Source organism: Carica papaya, chromosome 5 (assembly GCF_054855325.1).
Source record: "Carica papaya isolate Zhongbai chromosome 5, ASM5485532v1, whole genome shotgun sequence".
NCBI classification, from domain to species: domain Eukaryota; kingdom Viridiplantae; phylum Streptophyta; class Magnoliopsida; order Brassicales; family Caricaceae; genus Carica; species Carica papaya.
This window is the reverse complement of record NC_142313.1, coordinates 6,430,753-6,457,123: the sequence shown is the minus strand read 5'-3', so window position 1 is coordinate 6,457,123 and position 26,371 is coordinate 6,430,753. Positions and strand designations below refer to the sequence as shown.

At 36.6% G+C, this 26,371-nt stretch overlaps 4 protein-coding genes across 11 annotated transcripts; 2 read left to right on the top strand and 2 right to left on the bottom strand.

Annotated features, from left to right (window-relative positions):
* The first annotated feature begins 10,337 nt into the window (after nucleotides 1-10,337).
* On the top strand, nucleotides 10,338-13,615 carry LOC110819574 (putative disease resistance protein At1g50180). The gene is made up of 8 exons (XM_088219860.1): nucleotides 10,338-10,637; nucleotides 10,717-10,936; nucleotides 11,165-11,260; nucleotides 11,812-11,982; nucleotides 12,091-12,245; nucleotides 12,341-12,477; nucleotides 12,551-12,787; nucleotides 12,883-13,615. The coding sequence occupies exons 1-8, from the start codon at nucleotides 10,338-10,340 to the stop codon at nucleotides 13,613-13,615; spliced, it is 2,049 nt and encodes a 682-aa protein (XP_088075986.1).
* A 384-nt stretch (nucleotides 13,616-13,999) lies between these two features.
* LOC110819598 (denosine deaminases acting on tRNA) lies at nucleotides 14,000-17,601 on the bottom strand. 8 transcript variants are annotated; one of them, XM_088219395.1, is made up of 10 exons: nucleotides 17,347-17,601; nucleotides 17,110-17,230; nucleotides 16,489-16,670; nucleotides 16,244-16,339; nucleotides 15,732-15,842; nucleotides 15,195-15,364; nucleotides 15,044-15,120; nucleotides 14,846-14,965; nucleotides 14,671-14,755; nucleotides 14,000-14,286 (listed from the first exon to the last, which is right to left on the bottom strand). In XM_088219395.1, the coding sequence occupies exons 1-10, from the start codon at nucleotides 17,525-17,527 to the stop codon at nucleotides 14,233-14,235; spliced, it is 1,197 nt and encodes a 398-aa protein (XP_088075521.1). In that variant the 5' UTR covers nucleotides 17,528-17,601; the 3' UTR covers nucleotides 14,000-14,232. The 8 variants fall into 8 exon arrangements, with proteins under 8 accessions (XP_088075521.1, XP_021904534.2, XP_021904532.2 ...); XM_022048842.2 differs by having other exon boundaries at nucleotides 14,000-14,291; nucleotides 14,671-14,758; nucleotides 15,195-15,289; XM_022048840.2 differs by having other exon boundaries at nucleotides 14,000-14,291; nucleotides 17,347-17,600.
* A 1,702-nt stretch (nucleotides 17,602-19,303) lies between these two features.
* Nucleotides 19,304-22,663, top strand: LOC110819426 (Remorin family protein). The gene is made up of 5 exons (XM_022048605.2): nucleotides 19,304-19,689; nucleotides 21,214-21,264; nucleotides 21,511-21,598; nucleotides 21,920-22,001; nucleotides 22,264-22,663. The coding sequence occupies exons 1-5, from the start codon at nucleotides 19,539-19,541 to the stop codon at nucleotides 22,456-22,458; spliced, it is 567 nt and encodes a 188-aa protein (XP_021904297.2). The 5' UTR covers nucleotides 19,304-19,538; the 3' UTR covers nucleotides 22,459-22,663.
* A 161-nt stretch (nucleotides 22,664-22,824) lies between these two features.
* MYB17 (myb domain protein 17) lies at nucleotides 22,825-25,380 on the bottom strand. Its single transcript, XM_022048604.2, has 3 exons — nucleotides 24,340-25,380; nucleotides 23,917-24,046; nucleotides 22,825-23,813 (listed from the first exon to the last, which is right to left on the bottom strand). Exons 1-3 carry the CDS (start codon nucleotides 24,470-24,472, stop codon nucleotides 23,105-23,107), a joined length of 972 nt encoding a protein of 323 aa, XP_021904296.1. The 5' UTR covers nucleotides 24,473-25,380; the 3' UTR covers nucleotides 22,825-23,104.
* Between the last annotated feature and the right edge of the window lie 991 nt (nucleotides 25,381-26,371).

Below are 26,371 nucleotides of genomic sequence, written 5' to 3'. Positions count from 1 at the left end.
CTTGAGCCCTTTTATTCCAAATATAAGTCCTTAAGCAATTCTTGGTTGATGTCGTTTCTACAGCTTATTTCTTGATCAATCGTATGACATCTACAGTCTCTGAAATGAATATGACATCAAAGTTATATTAGTAATTCTACATATATCAATGCTAATATGAAAAGTAAGTGGAGAAATTAACTAAGAAAGTGAAATGAAAAGGAGAATGTACTTTACTACGATTACCAACTAAAAAGAGAATCCCAGATTTAACCCATCACAACCTCAATATATGGAGCAAACAAATCTTTGTTTGGTCTAAGTCAAGCCTTTCACATCTAGTGGTCCCATAATAAACCACTTTCAGCAAATCACATTTTTTGAACTCTATTCATAGCCAATAGAGGAGATAAAATAGTGTTCCTAGATATATGATACGTAGATGTTTACATATATATGGAATTTTCTACTTCGAAACATAAAATGATGTCTTTAACATACAAGTCAAATTGTTTCACAATTTAGCTTTTTATGCATAAATATTTTTGCCTCTCTTTTTATATGTTGTAGATAGTGTTGGCACAACCTTGACTAGGAAAGGCAATAGTTAGCAAAAAGATAGCAAGTTTATCTCAAATCATACAAGTTTCTGAAGAAGGAAAACTAATTAAGCTATGATCAATTTATCATAATAAAGTGTTACAATATTATAGAATATTTCCTATATATAATAATATGATTATTTTTTTAAATATGTAAGCATAATTAGGAAGAAAATAATTAAGGTAATTTATGTTGGTTATCATATATGAATCCATCTATTTGTATATATATCGCAACTTTCATTTCAATAAACATATAAGAATTATTCAGTATTTCTTCCTTCTTAACTTTTTACATGGTATTAGAGTTAGGATTATGATCAAGATTTTAGGGGTCATATTATATCAGACCAAACTAAGGGTTGAACAACCCATTCCCGGCACCAGAGGAAGTCGACCAGTGATCTCCGGCCAGTTCAGAGTGTGGCCAACATGGTGATGTATGCGGGAGAAGCCGAGTCAGCAGTTTGCACGGTGGTTTGAGGCTATATGCATTGGGTTTGCCAAAGGAGGGTATTTCGGTGCGTTTTGCTTTCCTGTTCGAGGACAGAAGCTATCAAAGAGCTTGACTGGCCGATTATGTGCACAAAAGCAGAAGGTCAAAGAAGAGAAAACTGTCGCGAAGCACATCGGGTGACAGAAGGTCTTTTTTTTAGTTTTCTGCTGCGATTCGAGGTGTTTTTGCGAGCCCCTTCTGGATTTCAGTTGTCCAGTGGGGTCTGTGGTGATTTTCGTCTAAAAGGAGGCATTTTGGTGATTTCCAACAGCGATGCGTGGCATTCCGACGGTGGCGCATGAACTCCAGCAATGGCGCGTGCGGTGGTGCGTGAGCTCCAGTGGTCATCAGTGAGGTCATGATAGGATTATTGACAACCATGCGTGAAGAGGTACTTTGTTTTCTCATATTTTTTTGATATATTTGCAGTATTTTCTGGATATCTCTGACTATTGAAGTTTGGGTATTCTAAGTGGCATATTTTTAGTTCCTGAATTGAAATGATTGATAATATAGTCTGTTATTACTGCTGTAAACAAGGGCATATTAAACGACATTGTAAGAAATTGTAAAACTTTAATCGAATGACACAAACCACTAATATTGTTGCTGCTATTACTAGCTCAACCTCTGAGAAAATTGTTATGATTTCAGCTGATAAGTATGCTAAATTCACTCAGTATCGAAAATTTTTAAATAAATTTTCTGTTTTTGCTGAATTAAAGAAAAAATGTCTTATATTCTTTTCAAATAGATGAGTGATTGATTCTAATGCCATAAATCACATGACAGGTAATTCTAATTTTTTTTTTTTGTTTTCGACCATACAAAACACATTTTTCTGTAATTATTACTAATAAGTCGACATATAATATTGTAGGTTCAGAGATCACAAAACCAACATCATCTATTACTCTGTCATCTGTATTAAGTTTATATAGACTCGCCTTCAATTTGATCTCTGTAAGTAAGATTATTAAAGATTTAAATTGTTGTATTACATTTTTTTATGATCACTATATTTTTCAAGATCTTATGATGAAGCAGATTATTGGCAAAAAAAAATATCAGGTAGGTTTTACATTCTTGATATTTGGATACCTCGATCAGTTTTATATTTTTATTTGAAGTACATTATTAATTGGGACATTCATCTCTACTTATATTGAAGAAGTTATGTCCTCAGTTTCACGATATACCCTCACTGGATTGTGAGTAATGTTGGTTTGCAAAACATCATCATAATCCATCAGTTCTAAGGGTCAATAGATGAGTAAAGTCTGCCTTTAAGTTAGTTTATTCTTATTTTTGGGGCCTCTGTCCTATGTTGTCCAAAACTAGGTTCAAGTATTTCGTTACTTTTATGAACGATTTTTCTCGAATGACTTAAATATATTTTATGAAAAATCGTCTGAAAGTATTTTCTCACTTTTGTATTTTCTGTGCTGAAGTCAAGACACAATTCAATGTTTTGATACATATATTGATGAGTGATAATGCCAAGGAATATATGTCAGATTCATTTCAAAACTATATGACACAATACAGAATCCTTAACCAATTTTCGTGTGTTGATACACTATCTCAAAATGAGATCGTTGAGAGAAAGAACAGACATTTACTTGAGACAGCTCAAATCCCTCTTGTTCCAAACACAAATCCCTAAACAATTCTGAATTGATGTCGTTTCTACAGCTTATTTCTTGATTAATCGTATGACATCTACAATGCTTGATGGGGATATTTCTTATAGTCTTGTTTTTTCAAATAAGTCTTTGTTTCCGGTGCAACCTAAGATATTTGGTAGCACATGTTATGTTCGAGATGTGTGACCTACTGTGACAAAATTGGACCCAAAGGTCTTAAAGTGCGTATTTTTGGGATATGCTCGCCTTCAGAAATGATACAGGTGCTACTCTTCAAATCTCAATAAGTACTTAGTATCAACTGATGTGATTTTTTCAGAAAATATATCGTTTTTCTCCTCATCATCCAAGTCTACAGAAGGTGGACGACGAGTGACTCATCTATAGTTTCACACCAAGTGCTTTTACTGAACAAATAGATAAAAGTGTTCCTCTATATGATATGCCTCCAACTCCACTTGAACAAGTTGATGATAGTATTTGTGTACCTCTAATCCAAGTAGCACCATCCATTGTCTATGTTTATCCTAAAAGACAACAAACTAATGATACATGTTCTGTACCAGATTTATCGTCATCTGATTCTGCCTCACAAGACTTTGATCTTCATATTGGTTTCCGTAAAGGTGTTTGTTAGTGCACCATCCTTATGCAAAGTTATCTCATTGTTAATTTTATATCATATGACCATCTATGTCCCTTGTCAAGTGCTTTAATTACTTATATAGATTCAACTTCTATACCCAAGACAGTAAAAGATATTTTGAATCACCTTGATTGGTGTAATGTTATACTTGAGAAGATAAATGTTCTTGATGATAATCATACCTGAAATCTAGTAGATTTACCTAAAGGAAAAAAGGTTGTAGGGTGCAAATGAGTATTTGCAATCAAAATGAATGCAGATGGTTTTGTGGCAAGACTTATACCTCGACTGGTAGCAAAAGATTATGCTCAGACTTATGGAGTAGACTATTCTGATACATTCTCTCCAGTGACCAAGTTTACCTCTATCCGTTTATTCATATCTATTGCAGCCTTCGGAGATTGGCACTTACACCAGCTAGATATTAAAAATGCATTTCTTCATGCTGATCTCTCAGAAGAAGTGTTTATGGAACAACTATCTATGTTTGTTGCTCAGAGAGAGTACATAAAAATTTATCATTTAAAGCAATCTTTGTATGATCTGAAGTAGAGTCTCTGTGCGTGATTTGACAAGTTTAATGAAGTAGTATGTGAATTCGGATTGAAGAAGAACAAGTATGATCATTCAATCTTTTATAAACAATCAACAGCTGGTATTATACTTCTTATTGTTTATATTGATGATATTGTGATTACAGGAGATGACTGTACAGAAATATCATTTCTCAAGTCATTCTTGCATACCAAGTTCAATACCGAAAATTTGGGACAATTAAAATACTTTTTGAGAGTTGAAGTAACAAAAAGGAATGAATTCTGATATCTCAGATAAAGTATATACTTGATCTACTTGCAAAAACAAGAAAGTTGGGAGCTAAAACATACAATATACCAATGGTATCAAATGTACATCTTACAAAAATGATGGTGATCCCATTGATAATCCAGAGAAATACATGCGACTAGTTAGAAAATTAAATCACCTCACTGTAACTCGGCAAGATATAGCATACCATGTTAGTGTTGTTAGCCAGCACCTACAGTCAAACATTAGGAGAGTTTGAAACAAATTTTGTGTTACTTAAAAGGTGCCCCGATGCTCAGCATTGTAACGGCCTCGGAAATTTAAAAGAAAATGTATGTATTAAAAATTCTAAAAATTTTGATTAACATCCCTTACATAATAACAAAAAACGTATTAAATGTACGAAAGAATAAACTAATTAAGGTAAATACTAGTAATGAATGCTATAAATAAAACTATGAAATCTTTAGACGTCTACTCGCCGTTTTCCTGCGGGACAGGCTCGGGAACCAAATCCTCCTGATCTGAAATGCTTAAATAAGGAATGAGCTACACTAGCCCAGTAAAGACATCACACTATCTTACTGTCACATAAGTAAATGTTGGTAGAAAACAAAAACGACCAATGGAGCATAATTTATAACAAACTCATTTATCAATAATAAAAATTTTTATTGTCCGCTTACCCCGATGAGATTCATGAAAACAATTTATTAAAACAATAACATTATAACGATCATAAAATCATGCACACTCTGTAACATAACACATGTTATACTTTTGTACTTCAATAATCAGACAATAATTCTCCTCTTTTATCAGCCTACTATTATCCCTGGGGATCCATAGGGGGTCCCCGCTACACGTGAACCATTAACATTAATAACCTGATTCCAGGGCCGTCCCCATACCCTGTCCGGTATGGGCGCCAAAACCATAAATCTCAATACCCCGTCTGGTATGAGGGTGAAACGGACCGTCCCCATACCCCATCCGGTATGGGCGCCGAAACACATAAAGTCTCCATACCCCGTCCGATATGAGAGACTACGTTCCCGGTAGGATTCCCTACGGATCCGGTCCGTCCACCATCTCTCAGAATATCTAGTCAGGCTGTCTACATTATCCATTTATCAATTCACATAATATTTTTCCCATTTTTCTTGGTCTCAATTATCAAATCAAACATAAACATGTAAACTAGTAATGAACACCAAACAAACAACACAACATCGGGTTCACCATAATTCAAACTATAATAAATAAAACCGGGATTCATGCATACCAAATCATAAAATAACTAAATCAAGTACCATACTGCATTTAAAACTATAAAATAGATCAAACAACAACTGACCGACAAATACACTAGATTCGGGCTCCATTAGCGATCTTAAGTAATTATACACAATTCATGAAATACTGTTTTATTATTTATTGAGGTTTAATACCGTGATAGAAAATAGGGTGAAAAAACCTTACTTGTTTCGGGGTCTGAAATCGGCTTTACACTGTGCTTACAGGCTGTCTCTAAATTCCCTGATTTTTTTTTCGAAAACTGAAACACGCTTCCGGTACCTGCACGTGTCCCAAAAAATCCCAAATCAGACCCAAGTCCCTTTTCGGCCAATATCGGAATTCCAACGGCGACAGCACCGCCGCTCGCGGCGGCGATCCGCCTCGGGTTGACAGTTTTCACCCGTTTTCTGCCGAATTTAGCCAAACTTGCATTGGTTCCTGCGATAAAACAACCCTAGAGCCCTCGGTGGGCCAAAAAATTATGAAAAACTGAGACTTACAGGCGGAAGAGCTCTCGGGTGCGGCGGCTTCTCTGGCACGAATCACGATTTGATGTTTTACTCCAATCAACCTGTAGAGAAAAGGACGGTGATTACAGTGGTGTAAAAATTGCATCGAACGGGAACCAGAAAGGGCCTCATCGGAGACAAAAATTGATAGAAGCAGCGGTAGTGCCGTTGGACTTCGGCGGTATTTTTCAGCCGATTGGTCGGTGGTTTGGCTCCGATTTTACCATAGAAGGATTCAGCATCAAAAAACGAGCCAATGGGAGAAAATTTACCTCGTTTGGCAGTCAGAAAATCCTCCAGTGCGGCGGCGGGTGGCGGCGGCCGGCTCCTCCGGTGACTGGTTCTTCTTCTCTGGTGAGGGTACTGGCGGCTAGGGTTTGGGGTTGGGTGTGGGTGAAGTTATTTATAACATTCTCCTTTTGATCTCAGCCGTCCATCACGATTTAATCTGTGCTGTCCAATCACGATTAAAATAGGAATAAATCTGGGCCGTCCGTGCGTGATTCAATCTGGGCCGTCCGCACGCGTGAGATCTGGGACATCCGTGCGCGTGAGATCTGGGCCGTTCGATCGCGTGCATGCGGATCGCCCACGTAGCTCCGTCCCGCGTGGCCTCCCGTATCAGCTTCCTTGCCACGCGACGTGTTTTGGTTGACCGGAGTTGCTGATTGGGCTGCTGACGTGGCTGCTGACGTAGCACAACTTTTTTAAATTACGTTTTGACCCCCAATTTTTTATTTTCTTTTCAAAAACACCCCTATAATCCAAATTTTCACCCATTTTTTTCAAAATCAATTTCAATTAAATCTCAAAAATAATTTTACCCTATTTTATTATTATTATTATTTTTATTTATATTAAATTAAATTAAATTAAAACCTTATAAATTAAATATTAAAATAGAATAAAATTAAACAAAAATTCTAATAAAAATTAAAATAAATTAAATAATAAAAATAAAATTTTTTGGGTGTTACAACTCTCCCTCTCTTAAAGAAATTTGGTCATCCAAATTTGCTTCTTACTCTTTGTCGAACAAATAGGGATACTGAGCTCTAAAGTCTGATTCGAGCTCCCAGGAAGCCTCCCTTGGCGTGTGGTTCTGTCACACGACCTTTACAAATGATATTTTCTGGTTGCGGAGTATCCTGCTCTTTTAGTCCGTGATACCGACTGGTACTTCTTCATAAGATAAGTTCTCTTGGAGTGGAAGCAGTTCATGAGCCAAAACATGATAGGGGTCCGTGTTGTACTTACGTAGCATGGATACGTGGAACACATTGTGGACCTTAGAGAGCTCTGTAGGCAGCAGTACCAATCCTGTCTAAGATTTCAAAAGGTCCAATAAATTGGGGGTTCAGTTTTCTCCTCCTACCGAACCTACTAATTCCCTTAAAAGGAGTGACCTTAAGGAACACCCAGCCGCCTTTCTCAAACGCTAACATTATAACCATCATAAAATCATGCACACTCTGTAATATAACACATGTTATACTTTTGTACTTTAATAATCAGACAATAATTCTCCTCTTTTATCAGCCTACTAGTATCCATGGGGATCCATAAGGGGTCCCCGCTATACTGAACCATTAACATTAATAACCTGATTCCAGGGCCGTCCCCATACCCTGTCCGGTATCGGTGCCAAAACCATAAACATCAATACCCCTTCCGGTATGATGGTGAAACGGACCGTCCCTATACTCCGTCCGGTATGGGCACTAAAACACATAAAGTCTTCATACCCCGTTCGATATGAGAGACTACGTTCCCGGTAGGGTTCCCTACGGATCCGGTCCGTCCACCATCTCCCAGGATATCTAGTTAGGCTGTCCACATTATCTATTTATCAATTCACATAACCCTTTTCCTATTTTCCTTGGTCTCAATTATCAAATCAAACATAAACACGTAAACCAGTAATGAACACCAAACAAACAACACAACATCGGGTTCACCATAATTCAAACCATAATAAATGAAACCGAGATTCATGCATACGAAACCATAAAATAATCACATCAAGTACCATACTGCATTTAAAACTGTAAAATAGATCAAATAATAACTGACCGACAAATACATCAGATTCGATCTCCATTAGTGACCTTAAGTAATTATACACAATTCATGAAATACCGTTTTATCATTTATTGAGCTTTAATACCGTGATAGAAAATAGGGTAAAAAATTTTTACTTGTTTCGGGGTCTGAAATCGGCTTTACACTGCGCCTACGGGCTGTCCCTAAATTCCCTGAATTTTTTACCGGGAACTGAAATACGCTTCTGGTACCTGCACGTGTCCCAAAAAATCACAAATCAGACCTAGGCCCCTTTTTGGCCAATATCGAAATTCCAGCACAGCGACTCTGCCGTGCTCCAGCGACGGCACTGCCACCCGCGGCGGCGATCCGCCTCGGGTTGGCCGTTTTCAGCCGAATTCAGCCAAACTTGCATTGGTTCCTACGATAAAACAACCCTAGGGCCCTCGGTGGGCCAAAAAATCACGAAAAATTGAGACTTACCGGCGGTGGAGCTCTCGGGTGCGGCAGCTTCTCCGGCACGAGTCGCGATTTGATGTTTTGCTCTGATCAACCTGTAGAGAAAAGGACGGTGATCACAATGGTGTAAAAATTGCATCGAACGGGAAGCAAGAAGGGCCTCATCGGGGGCAAAAATCGAGGGAAGTCGCGACGGCGCTGCTGGACTTCGAGGGTGTTTTTCGGCCGATTGACCGGTGGTTTGGCTCCGATTTGGCCATAGAAGGATTCAGCATCGAAAAACGAGCCAAGGGGAGAAAATTTACCTCGTTTGGCAGTCGAAAAATCCTCTGGTGCGGGGCGGCGGGTGGCGGCGGCCGGCTCCTCCGGTGACTGGTTCTTCTTCTCTGGCGAGGGTACTGGCGGCTAGGGTTTGGGGTTGGGTGTAGGTGAGGTTATTTATAACCTTCCCATTTTAATCTCAGCTGTCCATCACGATGTAATCTGAGCCGTCCGATCGCGATTAAAATGAGAATAAATCTGAGTCGTCCATCGCGATGTAATCTGGGCCGTCCGTGCGTGATTCAATATGGACCGTCCGCACACGTGAGATCTGGGCCGTCCGTGCGCGTGAGATCTGGGTCATTCGATCGCGTGCATGCGGATCGCCCATGTGGCTCCGTCCCGCGTCAGCTTTCTTGCCACACGACGTGTTCTGGTTGGCTGGGGCTGCTGACGTGGTACAATTTTTTTAAATTGTATTTTGACTCCCAGTTTTCGATTTTCTTTTCAAAAACACCCTCATAATCCAAAATTTCACTCATTTTTTCCAAAATAAATTTCAATTAAATCCCAAAAATAATTTTACCCTATTTTATTATTATTATTATTTTTATTTCTATTAAATTAAATTAAAACCTTATAAATTAAATATTAAAATAAAATAAAATAAAACAAAAATTCTAATAAAAATTAAAATAAATTAAATAATAAAAATAAAATTTTTTGGATGTTACAAGCATTGTGTTCAGAAATTATGAGCGTACTCACATCGAATATTTTACAGATGCTGATTGAGTTGAATCTAAAATTGATAAGAGATCTACTACGGGTTATTGTATTTTTGTTGGTGGTAATATCATATCATGAAAAAGTAAAAAGTAAACAGTTTTATCTCGCTCAAGTGTAGAGTCCAAATATAAAGTTATGACACAGTCGACATGCGAAATCTTCTGGATACATCATCTGTTAGATGAAGTGAGCTTGAAACCCACATCTCTTGCAAAACTCTAGAGCGATAATCAGGTTGTCCTTCATATTGCCTCAAATCATGTGAATCATGAAAGAATCAAACATATCGAGGTTGATTGTTACTTCATTCGAGAGAAAATTTAGGAGAACTTTATATCCATTAGTTATGTGAAGATAAGAGAAAAATTTAGTGATATATTCACAAAACCTTTAAATGAAACACATATTAAGTACCTTCGGAAGAAGTTGTGCATGATTAATATCTATGTTCTAACTTGAGTAGGAGAATTGGAATATTATAGAATATTTCTTATACATAATAATATGATTATCTTCCCAAATATGTAAACGTAATTAGAAAAAAAATAATTAAGGTAATTTATGTTAGTTACCGTATATGAATTCGTCTACTTGTATGTATATCGCAACTTTCATTTCAATAAACATATAAGAATTATTCAGTATTTCTGCCTTCCTAACCCTTTATGTAAAAGAAGAACAATGACTGATGTAGTCGTCTCATCTATTGTGGGGAGGGTTGCTGACATGCTGCTGCAAGAAAGACAATACTTGTGTGGAGTAAGGGACAAATTGGAGCAATTGTAGAACGAGTTAAACTGAATGCGCTGCTTCTTGAAAGATGCAGATGCAAGGCAAGACGGAAGAGAAATCATTCGCAACTGGTTAGGTGAAATCAGAGAAGCTGCTTATGATGCAGAGGATATCATTGAGACATTTGGCCTCAAGGTAGCATCTAGAAGGGAAGGAGGTCTTAGAAACACCCTCAAAATATATGCTTGCATCTTAGATGAGGCAAAAAATGTACACAAGGTTGGTTCACAGATTGAGGAAATTAAAGGTACATTTTCAGGCTTAGCCAATACTAGCCTATGGTATAAACGAGTTGACAGACAAAGAAAGGTCTGGTCCTTCACGCAAGAGGCAACAAGAAAAGAGACAATCTTTTCCTCATGTTGAACAAAACATTGTTGGGTTGCAGGATAACATTAAAGAATTAGTCACAGCTCTTGTTGATAATGAAAAAACTTTTTCGGTGATGCCAATATGTGGCCTTGGTGGTCTGGGAAAGACCACTTTGGCCATGAAGGTCTATCATCACAATCAGTTCAGGGATCATTTTGATAGTTTTGCGAAGGTCTACATTTCCCAACAATTTCAAAAAAGAGATGTCTGGCTGGGAATTCTTTTGGCAGTCAAATGTGAGGATAATAGGAAAGGAATTCAAAAAGAAAGGGATAGAACTCAAAAACTAAGAGATGAAGAATTGGCGCATGAATAGCATGGATTTCTAAAACAAAATAAGTGTCTGGTGATACTTGATGATATCTGGAGCACCGGAGCCTGGGATAGTCTAAAAGTTGCCTTCCTTCCAAAAGGAAACCAATGGTTGCTCACCTCTTGAAAGAAAAATATAGCTCTGCATGCAGATCATAGAGGTCTCCTCCATGAACCACGATGCCTGAATAACAAAGAGAGTTGGGAATTGCTTCAGAAGATAGCATTTTCAAGAATAAATGACCAGGGTAATTTCTCCGCTTATTTCCAATGGTTGGTGTTCAGTTTTTTTTTTTTTATATATAAATAAGGTTGGTGTTCAGGTATTTTTTTAAAAAAAAATTCAAAATAATAATTTAATCAAGTCTTAAACTAGTTGCCACAAAGAACAACATTGTTTATATTTGTTCTTAATGTATTAAAAAGATTGGTTGAAAGCAGAAGTAAACAATTCAAATGCCTGTTTCCGGTATCCAATAGCACAAGTTTGACAATGGAATCATATATACTATATATATATAAGATGACTGGTAAAGACAAATTAATAGGTGTTTCTACAAGATGTTAATAATGACAAACTGCAAATTGTACACTTCTTCTATTTGCTTGAGAGGAAATAAACAAGCTCCCTAATAAAGGAAAATAGGTCCTGTTTTTGGTAGAATATAGCAGTTCAGAAGTTAGGAGCACTTAACATGTTTTCTTCAAGAAGCTGTAATAAAGATGACAATTTCTAGCCTCCAAGAATCCGCTTATTATTGTTATTCTTACAATTTAAATATTTTATATTCTTCTGCAGACTTCAGAGTTGATGAACGAATGAAAGAGCTAGGAAAGCAAATGGTTAAACAATGTGCAGGCTTGCCATTGGCCATTAAAGTGCTAGGGGGGCTCTTGATGACAAAACCTGTGTTAAACCAATGGCACACAGTGCATGAGAACATGAAAACATATATCACAAATGGCGTTGGTTTTTGACAGGATTGTTCTGAAGTTTATGACCAAGTGTTTGTATTAAGCTACGATGAATTGCCACTCGAACTAAAACAGTGCTTTCTTTACTTTGGCCATTTCCCAGAGGATTATGAGATATCAGTAGATAAATTGATCAAATTTTGGATTGGAGATGGACTAATAATTCCACATGATGTGCACGACAAAGGAGAAGCTGAAGGAAGACTGTTGGAGGATATAGCAGAATGCTACCTTGATGAGCTGATAGAGAGGAGCATGGTTTTAGTAGGACGCAGACACACTGCTAGTTAAAAGTCTTAACTTGTCGGATGCATGACATTATGAGAGATCTTTGTTTGTATAAAGCACAAAAGGATGGGTTCTTGGAGGTTATTAATCTTCAGTCTCGAGATCAGAATGATGGAGTTTTATCCTCTTCTTCTACTGGTAAAATTTTTCGGCTGGCTAAACATGTCAACCGAGTTAACGGTGAAAAAGTTCTTAACCAGAGGTACATTTAGAAGTCCTCATCTCAGATCACTCGTATACTTGAGCAGAAATGAGGATTGCATTACAAATAATAGAAGTTGGAAACTACTGAAGCCAATGTTCAAAGGTTTGAAATTGTTGAGAGTCCTAGATCTTGAAGGAGCTGACATTAAAGGTGGGAAGTTACCAAAAGATGTTGGTAAACTCATCCACTTGAGATTCTTGAGTTTACAACTCAGTAATGTGTCAAGGTTTCCATCCTCTTCGAGGAATTTAAGGTTATTCGATATTTTAGATCTACGTGTCAGCAGTGCAATGCACATGTACCCAATGTAATATGGAAGATGAAAAGGTTGAGACGTTTGTATCTCCCGAAAAAATGTGATGATTAAACAAGGTTGAAGTTGCATAACTTAACCAACTTAAGAACACTTGTGAATTTTCAAGTGGGAAGCTGCAACGTTAGAGACCTAATCAACCTTAAGAATCTTAGAGAATTATCAGTACACCGTTCTCCAAAAAGTAGAAATTCCAAAACGATCATTCCAGCCTCACTAAGCAACTCATCAAAGCATCTTCAGTACTTGCGACTGGGAGGTTCGTATGAATGGGAAAATGACTTAAAACAGCCAGCACCGCTGGTCAATATAAGCCCATTGTTTTCAGGTTATACAAAACTGTCTCAGCTGGTTTTATTTTTGCAGATAGAGAAGTTACCGGATTACCAGCAGTTCTCCTGTAACATTGCTGCCTTAACCTTAGGGTATTGTAAACTTGAAGAAGATCCAATGCCAACTCTAGAGAAGCTATCAAACTTAAGGAGCCTTGCCTTATTGTCAGATGCCTTCATCGGGAGCGAAATTGTTTGCTCTAGACAAGGTTTTTCACAACTCCACTTGTTAGGTCTATCAGACCTTTGCAATTTAGAGGACTGGAAAATGGAAGAAGGGGCTATGCCTAATATCCTTCGGTTGCATGTTGATGCATGCAAGAAACTGAAGATGCTTCCAGACAGAATGACATCCCTCACAACTCTTAAAGAACTGAACATCTACGAAATGCCAAAGGCATTCAAAAATAAACTGAACCAAGGAGGAGAGGATTTCTATAAAGTCCAACATGTTTCTTTGATCGAATTTCTGCACTGTGATGAGGAATGACCAATACTGGCCAGCGCAAAATCTTTTAGTTCTAATCTGGTGTGAGCAATTTCTAGAAATATGTTTCTGATTTATTCTTATCTTTATTCGTCTTTTTCTTTGAAAAGAAAATCCTCAGTGGCTATCTTTAATGAAGTGGAATATCTTACTCTTTTCCGAATTTTAGTTATCTAGGGTGGAAAATTCACATTTTTGCATAATTTGCTTCTTTTTACATCCTCAATATGTATTTTCTTTAAGAAATTCAATATTTCAATAATTAGGTGGCAATTGTACCCAAATAACAAAACAATTACCGCAACCTCGTAATGACGATCTTAATATTTATTATCTCGTTAAGCATGTTTTCTTCAATAAACAACTCATGATTGTAGGTCGATATCATGTTCAAGCAATAAATATATCAACTCCAACTTATTATGCTTCTACAAACATAAGAATAGAAAGTGATCATGAATCATTAATAATAAATTACAAACGATGTTTACCTTTCTTGTATTTGTAAGAAGGATAACAGAAGATAGTGATACAAACCCTGGAGATATTGCAGGCACTAGCTCCTTTGCTACAATGTTATGGTGAAAGCCTCATAATTTAAGGGTTTCAATAGCCAAGTGTTAAAAGGTGGCTTTCCTTTCAAAATCTTTGAAGTTAAGAAGTATTCTTGAGCCCTATCCTGTAGAAAACATTACCACATCAAATTCCTGAGAGGGGTAGAGGATAACATTGAACATGCAACCCTTGCAACCAACAGGTGCATATAACTATTTACAGAAGAAACAAAAAGCAATATGGGTAAATCTCAAGCACACTCTGACTAGGACACAGCACGACCAATTTATGCTGCCCAAGGGACATTGTGAAACTTGAACACCATATGGAAGTGAATCAACCCAACAAAATTTTTGTTCTTGACAAATCTGTAAATTCTTCCTTTTTAGGCATTGCTTTTATATCTGGGTTTAACCCCTTTGGTGCTTTTCAATGAAATTCCAATTTTCCTTTTCAAGAAAAAAGACAACAACAATAAAGTTAATCAAGAAATAAAAGATTACCTTGAGCTCTCGATAGGAAATTTTATTGGTTAGGTGTTCAATTTTGTGCTCATGCCTTACTGACAGGAAAATCTCTAACAAACGCCTTCTGAGATATAAATGAACCGCAAAATAATACTAATAATCATAAGCAACAAGCAATAAATTATGTCCACAAGCAGACTTTTCATCTTACTTGCATATAGATGACTGAGTTGATGGAGAAAGTGCCCCTTTAGCAGAGGTTCCTTGCTTTCTTCCAGTGGTTCCAAGAATAACTTCATGCAAACCAGACTTATTCCAGCATATGGAGTACCTGGGAAACAAAATATATTGCACAATGTGGAAACTAAAAATAAGTTGCATATTGAGACGGGAACATGTTCATATTTACCCGCATGTCAAGGTAGTTAGAGCAGTCTCAGAATGCTGAAACTCCATTTGTGGTATTGGGGCCGCCCAAAATACTGGCTGAAAACAGCTTGCAAAAACTTATGTTAATTGCTTATTTTAAATAATTTTGAGACAAGACACACTTCACAAACCTTATTCACATGGAAAGACTTTTTTAGCTCATCTGAAAGTGGCACAACTCTATTGTACAGAGATCTTCTCAAGTGATCCTCCAAGGGAAAATTATCTGTAGAGTGTGGAGATTGTCCAACAGTAATGGAAGAGATATAAACAGGCTGAAGGAAGTGAGAAAGCAAAGCCCCTAAAAGGAGGAAGAAAGACGAAGTCATTCAACATTTGCTAATCGAGTGAAATCAAAACAAATAAAAGATATGTCAACTTAACATGCTGAAGGAAGTGAGAAAGCAAAGCCCCTAAAAGGAGGAAGAAAGACCAAGTCATTCAACATTTGCTAATCGAGTGAAATCAAAACAAATAAAAGATATGTCAACTTAACATGCATTCCACACATACACTGGCATTGCATGTCAACACCCAAAGCAAGTAGAATTGATAAGTGGTACGAATAATGTTTGAACTCCAACAACATTCCATAACTGAATTTCTGAACTTTCTGCAAGTGGAAATTAGCAACAGCCTAAACATCATAGATGAATTATGCAACAAACCTTGGACTCCAAGAACATTCCAACGAGCTATCTTGTCAGAGCAGCTAACTGATAATGTTGTCTCGCCACGACCGGGCTTCCTCTGAACAATGTCCACGAGCTGTGAGACATCTGCAAACCTTTCCATTTTAGGAATCTATTTGTTTTCAGTGAACCAATTCTACATCAATGTCAATCACCCTTACAATAAAAAAATTTAGTAACGACAAACAATGTGCAAACCAGAATAGTCACAATATCATCATGAAACATGCAAGAATCGCAAAATGAACAAACTGAAGACAAACTAAAGAGCCAGCTTCCAATAGCCCTTTAGAGTTTTCATACTTCAATTTGAAGTGTTGTTTCCGTTTTTTTTTTCTTCTTCTCTCTGATCTTTATCCCCTTAGAAAAAGGGGAAAAAATATTTTCAACTTTAAGTCATCAAGGATAAACATAAAATTACACAACAACAGAAGGAGGATAATAGTAATCGAAGACATTGAGAAGGACACTGCAAAATCCTCTATTACCATTATTCTGTTCTGAAGCTTCTAGACTGTCCATTGACGACATTTGACCTCCTTCTCTAAGAGAAATATCTTTTAAAGAGAGTGAAGTGCTGCCACCTTCAGAAACAATCTTAGGTCAATAGCAAAGCAATTGCAATATGCGTTTGAAAAGGAATATCCACATTTATTCAAAAGAAAAAGCCAAAGACAAACTATAGAGAACTGGAACATTTAGGAACTAAATAAAAGGCATGAGCAAGATTTACATGGCAACTGAGATATATAAAGATGCAACTGCCAACCAGCTCCTAACATGTACTTGACTTGGCCCGAATGATCTGGGTCCACCTGGAAAAGAAAGTCTCCATTCCCACTCTGTTCATTCTCCAAATAACATCCGTGCTTATCTATAAGCTCATTCAGGCGCTGAATCTCTGCATAGAAGAACCTGGTGTAAATGTTATTAAGAAAGCAAAGAAAAAGAGTCTTTTCCTAGATTGGAAAGAACTTGATAATTTATCCCAAACAAAAAGACTGTTTTCCCCACTATGACTCATTAACAGAATTCGAAACGCCACGAACTGATTTTAGAGTAATGAAATCAAAAGTCCCATCTACATATTCCCAAGTGGTGACTGTTGGATTGTCAAGAAGCGAAGCGACATAAAAAAAACAGTGGGATTACACAAATTCCAGAGGATTAAACATAAAAGGACACTAAATCCTAATGAAATTCAAATTTATTATGATACTATATCATAATAAACATCCTACTTCCAGAAAATTAAAATCTCAAGACATAAAAGGACACTTAGATGAAATTTTACATAATTAGTGGCCTAACAGTGTAGAAAAATATGACAAAAGAAAAGCAGTTGAGCATAAACCTCATCAAAGCTCTCCGTGCGATAATTTCGGCGTGCGAATCATTCACGATATCACCTTGCGGGCTCAGTAGCGACCAGCTAACGCACTTGGTCCCCGTTCCTAGTGCAACAACCTCCAATTCTGTCCATTTAAAAAAAAAAAAAAGAGCTCTTTACTTCAGAATTCCACCATCTCAAATCATTAACAAGGAAACGAATTAAATCCTATAGCCTTTAAGAAACGATTTAATAAAAAACCTTGGGAAGAAGAAGAGAGGAGGAAAGAGGCCAAGACAGTGACTTCGCGTCCCTGAGGCTTTCCCTTCTTTGGAAGAGACCTGTACACTGAAATAACCTTCTCTGCCACTCTCTCTCCCCATTCTTTCTCTTCACTACAAGAAGAAGAACGCTCATTTGAAATGGAATTGGCAGCCTGCATGCTCTACCTTTCGAGTCTGATCAGCTCCGATTCTGATAAAAACGATTTTCAGTGGCAATTCCGGATTTTGGAGGGTTGGGTCTGGTCAAAGAATGTTTGACTTGTTAGTGTTGTTATGACTGATTAGGCCCAAAATTGATCCGGAAACAAAAATCCCTGGGCCAAGTTCAATCTCGAATGGCCCACTCGCGCACGCGTGGGGTACCGAGGCTATTTTTCAAGTGCTTAGTTCAATAATTTTATAAAAAATTTAGGTTTTTTTAATTAATTAATTCATAATGTTTATATATTTTTAATTACACAACCATAATTTTTTATTTCTTTTACATATGATTAATAAATAAATAAATAATCTAATTTAAATCTTATATAAAAATAATTTTGGGATTAAAAATCTGTCAACTCGGTTGGTAAATATATTTGACTAATTTGAAATAGACAGTCATTAAAGTTAAAAAAATTAGTTTACACGACCAGATTTAATAAAATTAATAATTTAATTTATTAATAAAATTATCATGATTAAATTAATTTAGTTTAACAAGTCATAATATTCTTTAAAAATAAATATTTTATGATATTTAATTTTTTTTAATTAAGAGAGCTATAAAAATTTTACATAACTTTTTCGTTTATTCAAGACAAAATAAAATTAAAATTAAAATTAAAATTAAAAAGCTCAGTTACTAATTTTCAATCAATTGTCTTGTCCCTCCTTTTGGTGTTTAAAATATGTAGGCAAAAAATATCTTGTCTCATTGACGGGTACAGTTTTATTATAAATTTAGGCTGGCATTAATTAATAAAACATAATAATAATATGTAGTAATCATAATGTAAGTGTGATTTTCGGTGGATGTGATGGATTATGACTATTGAATGACATAAATTAAGGTATCAAATTCAATATTTAATTATTTTTTTAATACTACTCCCACAAATTTTAAATTCCCATATAAATAGTTTTGTTCTTCAATTTAATTAAAAAATTATATTTAATGTCTGGTAATCGATCTAAAAATATTTTTTAACAATCAAATTAGAAAATAAATAAATATAAATATAAATATAAATAAAAAAGATGGAGACACGCAATTAAATTAATTAATTGGTTTTTAAGAATAAGAAAATTAATATCATAAACTAAATAGCCTTACGAAAATATGAAAGGCGAATTGCCAGTAGGTCACCAGCAAATCAGTCCACATGGTGGAGTGAACGTTACAGACCAATTACGTGGGCCCTTTGCTCTTTAAACGTCACTTTCACATGTTCACCGGCTGATGCGTGTCTACCCACTCACTCCACATATCCCACCTGCTTTCCCTTCTCCTCCAACGCCCCCTCCCGCGCGTGCTTACACCGTTCGGTACTACACAGAATATTATCGTCATTTAATTTTTTAGCATTCAGTTTTTATTTTATTAATTAATAAATTACAAATAACTATGGTAGCACGCGTCACGAAAGAGAGTGTGGAATTGGCTCTAACATGCTCCTCCTTTGTCTTCTTCCAGCGTGTCAAATTCGTCAAAAAGCATTCCAATACAGTGGGTCCGCGGTGTGGACACGTTTTTAGTTCCTCTGTCTATCTCCTCTCTACACGACGTCGTATTGCCCATGCCGACGATTCAAGCTAACTCTACCGCGCGTACGTGGCACTATTTAACCGTTTTACCTGTCGGCATAAACCATTCATTGCCACTTTGCGCTGGACCCCATCGCTATCAGTGCTCCCCATAAGCGATCACCGTTAGATCATATCAATCTCGACTGCGAATCTCCCTGTGGATACGATCGACGGCTTTCGAGCAACACGTACAATAAAAAATCTATCCTCTACATCATGGATGAGCTCGACACTGGTTAGACTCGTACAGTTGAGATTGAGGATATAAGAAGGCCAGTGAGAGAGCTTACCGATATTTTGGGGGAGGCCACAAAAGAATTACGTATTTGCTGCTTTTGCGAGTTATCCGTTGGAGATTATTCAGCCAGTAGAAAGGTAATTATGGCAGAGGAGCAATTGAAGAAAGTTGAAGCCGAATCGACGGCGGCTCCGGCTCCGATAGAGACGACGAAGACCGTCGCCGAGGAGAAAGCAGTAATTCAACATCCAGAAGAGAAAGTTGATGACTCCAAGGCTCTCGCTCTTGTTGAGAGTAATCTCTCTCTCTCTCTGTTAATTAAATTTTTTATCGTTTAGATTATGCAATTGTGGTAAATGATGTTTCTAAGATGCTATTTCCGTGCGAAAATATCTGCGCGATTGATTTATATCATGCGTCTTTCCTATGAATGAGGAAGACACGATTGTTTGGTTTTGATTGATTGTCTCCCTTATTTTTCTTTTTGTTAAACACGAAGATGATGATTATGTATGGATATCGAGTTGTGCAAGGAAATTGAGATGTTGATTTTGAAATAACTGGGCTGGTTGGTAGTTCATATGCAGTTCTGTGACTGACGCGATTCCAGTTCCCAGCCTATGCTTCAATTTTCGAGCGTGATTTTGTTTTGTTTTAATTATAAACCTTGTCTCCTTTTGAAAAGAATAGTATGATTTTTCTTTTTAGTTTTATTGATTTTTCTTTCTCAACTTGTCTTGTTTGATCACTGAATTTGGCATTTTCTGTTCCCTGACCAGGAGAGGAAGGTTTTAGCTGTTGTGAGGATTTTTATCTTTTGAAAACAGAGTTTAAATGTATTTCCCAGGTTTTTAAAGTCTTGAGATTGATGTATTCATCTCCTTCCTCTTTTATTGGTTTTGCTTTTAATTTTTAGTAATTGAACAGTTGGAAAAGATAAATGATGATTACTTCGCTTCCTCTTTTTGTTGTTTGATTGGTTTAGTATCTTATAAGATTTATGTGGGGACAGATTTAAAGGGGATTTTAGCTTTAACAAAAAAAGATTCTGTTAACAAACTAAAACATAAAGGTAAGGTTATATAATACAGATAAGATTGTAATCCGCATATAAAAATAAATTATTATAGAGATAAGATCATATTTATCCCTTTAATTTAAAAGTTTATTTTATATAGATTTTTCTTGGATGCTAAATATTTTATGTCAGATAAATTTCCTCCCGCTCTTGAAGACATTATTCCCGTGCTTCATTCTTTACATTTATGGATATTATAGCATGTACTAAACGAATAATACTAACCTTTTTGGACAGTTCTAAATCAAAAGTACTTGTCCTTTGTCTCATGATTCATATTGAGGCGAGAAGGATGTTATGCGTTTCCTTTAAGCTTGCTAATCAGCTGTTCAGTACCAACATATCCTATTATAACTTGTTCATGGAGAATCTCTACAATGCTGGAAATAAATCTGGTTCCCAATTTAGCCCATGCTAAAAGTCGAGATTCTTTATAGTTCAGCAAAAGAAAAGCTAATGTTGTTTGATGCCACAAGCCATATTGCTCCAATATTTTCGCGGAAAGAATCTTCATTTTATCGTATCTTCTTGTATTTGGACGTATAAATTGATAAACAAAACTGAGTTATACAATTCCTACAGTACGCCACTGAGGATAGCTGTTGTTAAACATAGTAATGGTATATGTAACGGTAATTCTAGCATCTTTAGCTGAGCTATTCTGGCTGCATATGATAAACATAGAACCATCTTGAATTTCATTTTTCTAGATGCTTGAAAGTTTCATGTCTTCTTTACAGAAACTGGACAATCTGCACCAAAGAAAATTTCAGGTGGATCAATTGACAGGGGTAAGTACTGGGAACAACTCTTGACTCTTGTTTTTTATTCCGCACGATCCACTATATAAAGATAGATGATAGTGTTGAATTTTTTTGGTTCCATAACTATGCAAAACTCTGTAGTTCAAGGAAACACTACAATAAGTCTTAGAATTCTCTTCATGATTCAGGGAACATGTCTTATCTGATCATGACTCTTTTTGTTAAAATTCCATATAGTTTGCGATGAGTGATTTCTTTTGCTTTCTATCTCAGATATTGCCCTAGCAGACCTTGAAAAGGAGAAGAGATTATCTTTCGTCAAGGCCTGGGAAGATAGTGAGAAAACAAAAGCAGATAATAAGTAAGGCTTTCTCTAAACTTCCTCTTTTCCCGTAGGACCAAAGACTTTTATATAGCCAAATTATACTGCAAGCAGGAATCATCAACGTACAGATAATCTAATTCGGGAGGAGTAAACTTAAATGTTCCTAACATCATCGTTAATATTGAACTTTTCTTGCATCTTCAATCATGATCTCTTGTTGTCTATGATCAAAAATGATACTTAATTAGAAAATGAAAAAAAGGAAAAGTAGTATACATCTTAAAAAATTTTCCGATACACCGTTGCTGATGATTAGATAGTTAAAACTCTATCAACTCCATTGACATTGTCGAACAGGGCCCAGAAGAAGCTCTCTGCCGTTGCCGCATGGGAGAACAGCAAAAAAGCAGCTACTGAAGCCCAACTAAGAAAGATTGAGGTAACTTCAATTCAACTTTTCTATATATATTGAATTCTCTCTCCATGATTCAACAAATCGTAGATTTTAATTCCTTTCTGCGTATTGGGAGAGAAAGAGGTAAAACTGAATCATGACTGACGTTCTAGTTTGAGAATAGCAAATCATAAAATAATGGATAAAAAGCTTAAAATGATAAATTCCGTTTGTAAATTAGAACGCATGAGTATGGTGTCATTTTACCTTCTTAGGTTCAACTCTGAAGGTTTTCGAAAATTGACAGGAACAATTGGAGAAGAAGAAAGCAGAATATGCAGAAAAAATGAAAAATAAAATAGCTTTAATCCACAAGCAAGCAGAGGAAAAGAAGGCAATGGTTGAAGCAAAACGCGGAGAAGAATTCCTCAAAGCTGAGGAGATGGCTGCGAAGTACCGGGCAACTGGCCAGACTCCGAAAAAGCTCCTTGGTTGTTTCTAAGTTAAGAATTTTTCAGCAAGTAAATTTAATCCATCCAGTTTCTTTGCATGTTTCTTCTCCATGGCAGTTGAGTTTTCACCTGTACATTTCTCTTTTCTTTTTTCTTTCTTTCACGTTGTTTTTGTGTGTTAACTTTGACCGGAAATTCAGTGAATGGTTATTTATTGAGTGTATTAATATAGGAATATTGTGTTTGATCTGTTTAGTAATTTTTCATTCGTGTTCGAGATGTATATTACAAGACCTAGCAATTTACTTCCCGCATCATAATACGGTGTACTGAAATTAAACTAGATTTGACTGTTTAATTTCTGAGTGTTTTTTGCCAAGCAGTGAAGATTGAAAATTCTGTGTGCAAAATCTTGATTCAAGAATACCAAAAGGTTGCCAGGAATATGTTAGCCTCCTTTTTGTTCTGTAAACTGGGTTGGTGCAACAACTAAAATCTAATATGCTAATTAAATGCTAACTATCATAATAAGACCTCACACTGACCGGCAAACCAATGCTAAATACCTTTTTCACTCTCAGCTATCAAGCTTTTCTCTTTCACTCCTCTCCAGTTGCTATATGTTACAACACACAAAACCCAGTTTTTTCATTCAAGCAAAAACTAAGCTAAATCAATAACCAGCGGCCAAGCTCTTTAACCATGCTTCAAAAGGGAGCAGGTCAAGGAGCTACCAGTACTTGACAATAAACCAGAAGACATGTCATAATTATCAACATTTTCTTCCAAGAAGCTCATATCATTGTTAATAGGGAAATCCAACAGCAATTGCAGAGCTGTGTCCGACGAATCCTCCATTTCGTTGGAGCACGACGAGTCAGACGCAACCAAAAGTTGATCAATGCAGGACTTGGAGCTTTTGCATTCCGTATCTTCTTTCTGGGTCCTTGCAAATGCTAGAGTCGTCGAGGATCCTGCTAAGTGGAGGCCATTCTCAGTGTTGGTAGCCGATGCTGATCCACATTTTGTGGAGGAAGACGACTGAGAAGCAACTCCAGAGCTTTGCCCTGCAGTTTTATCCAACTTCCGAAAGGATTCTCCAACTTCAGAATTCCATATTCGTAGGAAGTAATCAGACTCTGTGTTTCCAGGAATCGGAGGGTTGAAAAGCAATGACTCCCTTGACAGGCGAGCCTCGGCTTCAAGCCTGGCACTTTCCCACTGTGCCATGTGACGAGTCACCGGAGAAGCCGGTGTTTTAGCTGTTGATCCGCAGAAGGCAAATGGCTCGTGAGTCTGGGGATCGAGTCCCATGCAAACTAGGCGCTTTTTCAGGTGGGTGTTCCATAAGTTCTTGATCTCGTTGTCTGTTCTTCCAGGTAGCTGAGCAGCTATGGCTGCCCATCTGATAAATCATCGACACGTTATTTAACTATGTGTGTGTGTGTGTGCGCGTAGCAATGGTATCCGATAAACGAAGTAAAGAGATGAATATGGAGAAGATGTACCTGTTTCCAAGAATGCCATGAAGCTGTATGACAAGCTTTTCTTCCTCAAGAGTGAAAGGGCCACGTTTTATGTCTGGCCTGAGATAATTTGTCCATCTGAGGCGGCAACTCTTTCCACAGCGGAGGAGACCTGAAATTGAAGGCATTATACATCAGAATACGAACAAAAGAAACACAGATCAGATTAAAGTAAGACAAAAAGTGATGGACAAATTCTTTCTTTTAGAAGCCAAGCAGAGGGTAAGGAAAAGAATTTATAAATATGAACTTTATACATCTCTACAAACTGTAACTAAGCTCAGACAAAAACAGTGTAAAGTAGCCATGAGCTTGTTCAAAACCCAAAACCAATAACTCAACCAAGTCCAAATCAGTCCCACAAGCCATACGTATTCATGTACATATACATATATACAAACTAACCTGCAAGCTTAGGGAGAGAACGCCAGCTTCCATGGCCATTAGTCTTGATATAGTTAACAAGAAGCTCATCTTCTTCAGGAGTCCATGGACCTTTCTTCAATCCCTTCTTATCACAACAAGGAGTCCTCCCCATCTCTCCTCTTTATTACTTACAACACAACTATAACCCTCACCACCAAACCCTTCTGTAATGTTACTCTCTTTTTTTTTTTTTCCTTTGTGGAGAAATCAGAAAACAAACAAGGTCCAAAAAGAGAGAGTAGTGTCTTCAACTCGCAATAGCTGTCAAACAAATCATCATGGCGTCCAGTGTTGCAGAGTAGACTAGAGAGAGAAAGAGAGAGACGGGTTTTAAAAGCGGATTCTTCTCTGATCTTATCTAGGGTAATCGAAAGTGAATATCAGGCATTAATAACTGCGTGGGTGCGAGATTGGACGATCAGCGAGTTTCAAGCTGGCTTGTTCATTAAATACACACACAAACACACACACACACACACACACACACACACACACACATATATATATATACGTATGAATTTATATTTTGACAATTACGGGCTATAGTACCCACACAATAAAAAAAAAAAAGGAAATGGCGGAGCAGATTGAAGAGAAATTAATGAGAGGATTCTTTAATCTTTATTGAGTTTTCTTTTTTCTTTTTGCGAGTAGCACAGAACAGTAAGGAGAGGGGGAAGAAAGAAGAAAAAGAAAAAAAGCATAGTGAAGAAGAAAGCGAAAGCATTAATGGTGGATTGTCGTAAGGAGGAGAGAGAAAATTTATAGGGAAAGAGAGAGTAATGCAATGACAGTGACTTGCAGGGTACGAACACACACCATGAAATGACTTATGTATGGCCGGTATTTATTGCTGTTTGTTTGTTTAATGAGAAAATGGAAGGGGGAAAACAATAAAGAAGGAAAGAAAGAAAATGAAGTAATCGAGAGGGAGGGAAAGAATACTTAAATATTTCCAAGAGAGAAAAAGAAAACGGAGGATTGAAGGAAAGGTTGAAGAAGACTGGTTTTTTCTTTCGGGGTTTCAGTTTTTTTCTGTGTTTTATTGGGGAAACAAAACAGGTCAATGATGTAATAATAAACAAATATTGCAAGTCAAAATTTGGAATCACAAACCAACGAGAAGGAGACACGTACGCAACCATAAATTTCCTACTGTTTTGGCAGTGCTTGCTTTGCTTTGCTCGTTACTCTCTCTCTTCAGCGAGAGGATTGGATAAGACACGCCATATGATATTTTGTTAACTTTATAGTGTGTGTGTCAAACTTTATATTATAAAAAAGAGTATAACTATTTTTTTATCATATGGTTTATTTTTGTAGATTCAATAATGAAAAAGAATAGATATAAATTTAATTTCCATTTTTATTTAATTCTATATTTGAATAAACATTTATATTACTTTCTAACATTTAAAAAAAAAAAATGACATTTTGATTGAAACTGTATAAATATTAAAGTGGATAAGAGTTTTTTATTAACATCAATGTCGTATTCGCTAAATCTTTTCATTCAGTCGTTCCCCGAGAAAACTTTAACCATTCAAAATCAAACCTTTGTCCAAATAACTTCGACCCTCGCGACGAAGAAAACTTTGAATTCACTAATATTTTCCCACAAATACAAGAGTGAATGATTTGACAAAAGTACAGTATTGCTTGCTTGCTGGCTGGCCTGGCTTGACTAGAATTCTACAAGATCAAATAAATAACTAAAAAAAGAGAGAGAGAACAGGGCGATGAAATAAATGCAAGAGGTTGGGTTAAATAGCAATAAATGTGGTCAACAGAAAGTCAAAATGCAGGACGTATCTTGAGAAGATTGCTCCAGTTCGACACATGATTTAGTCACTGCACGTTTATCTGACCCAACACATACCATACGAATGACCATTTTCCCTTTTGTTAAAACCATACAACCATCTGTAAATCTATTAAATTATACCTTCTTCCCTCTTACCAATAATGATAAAGGCCCCAAGATCATAACCCAAGTCATTCCCCACCTCTG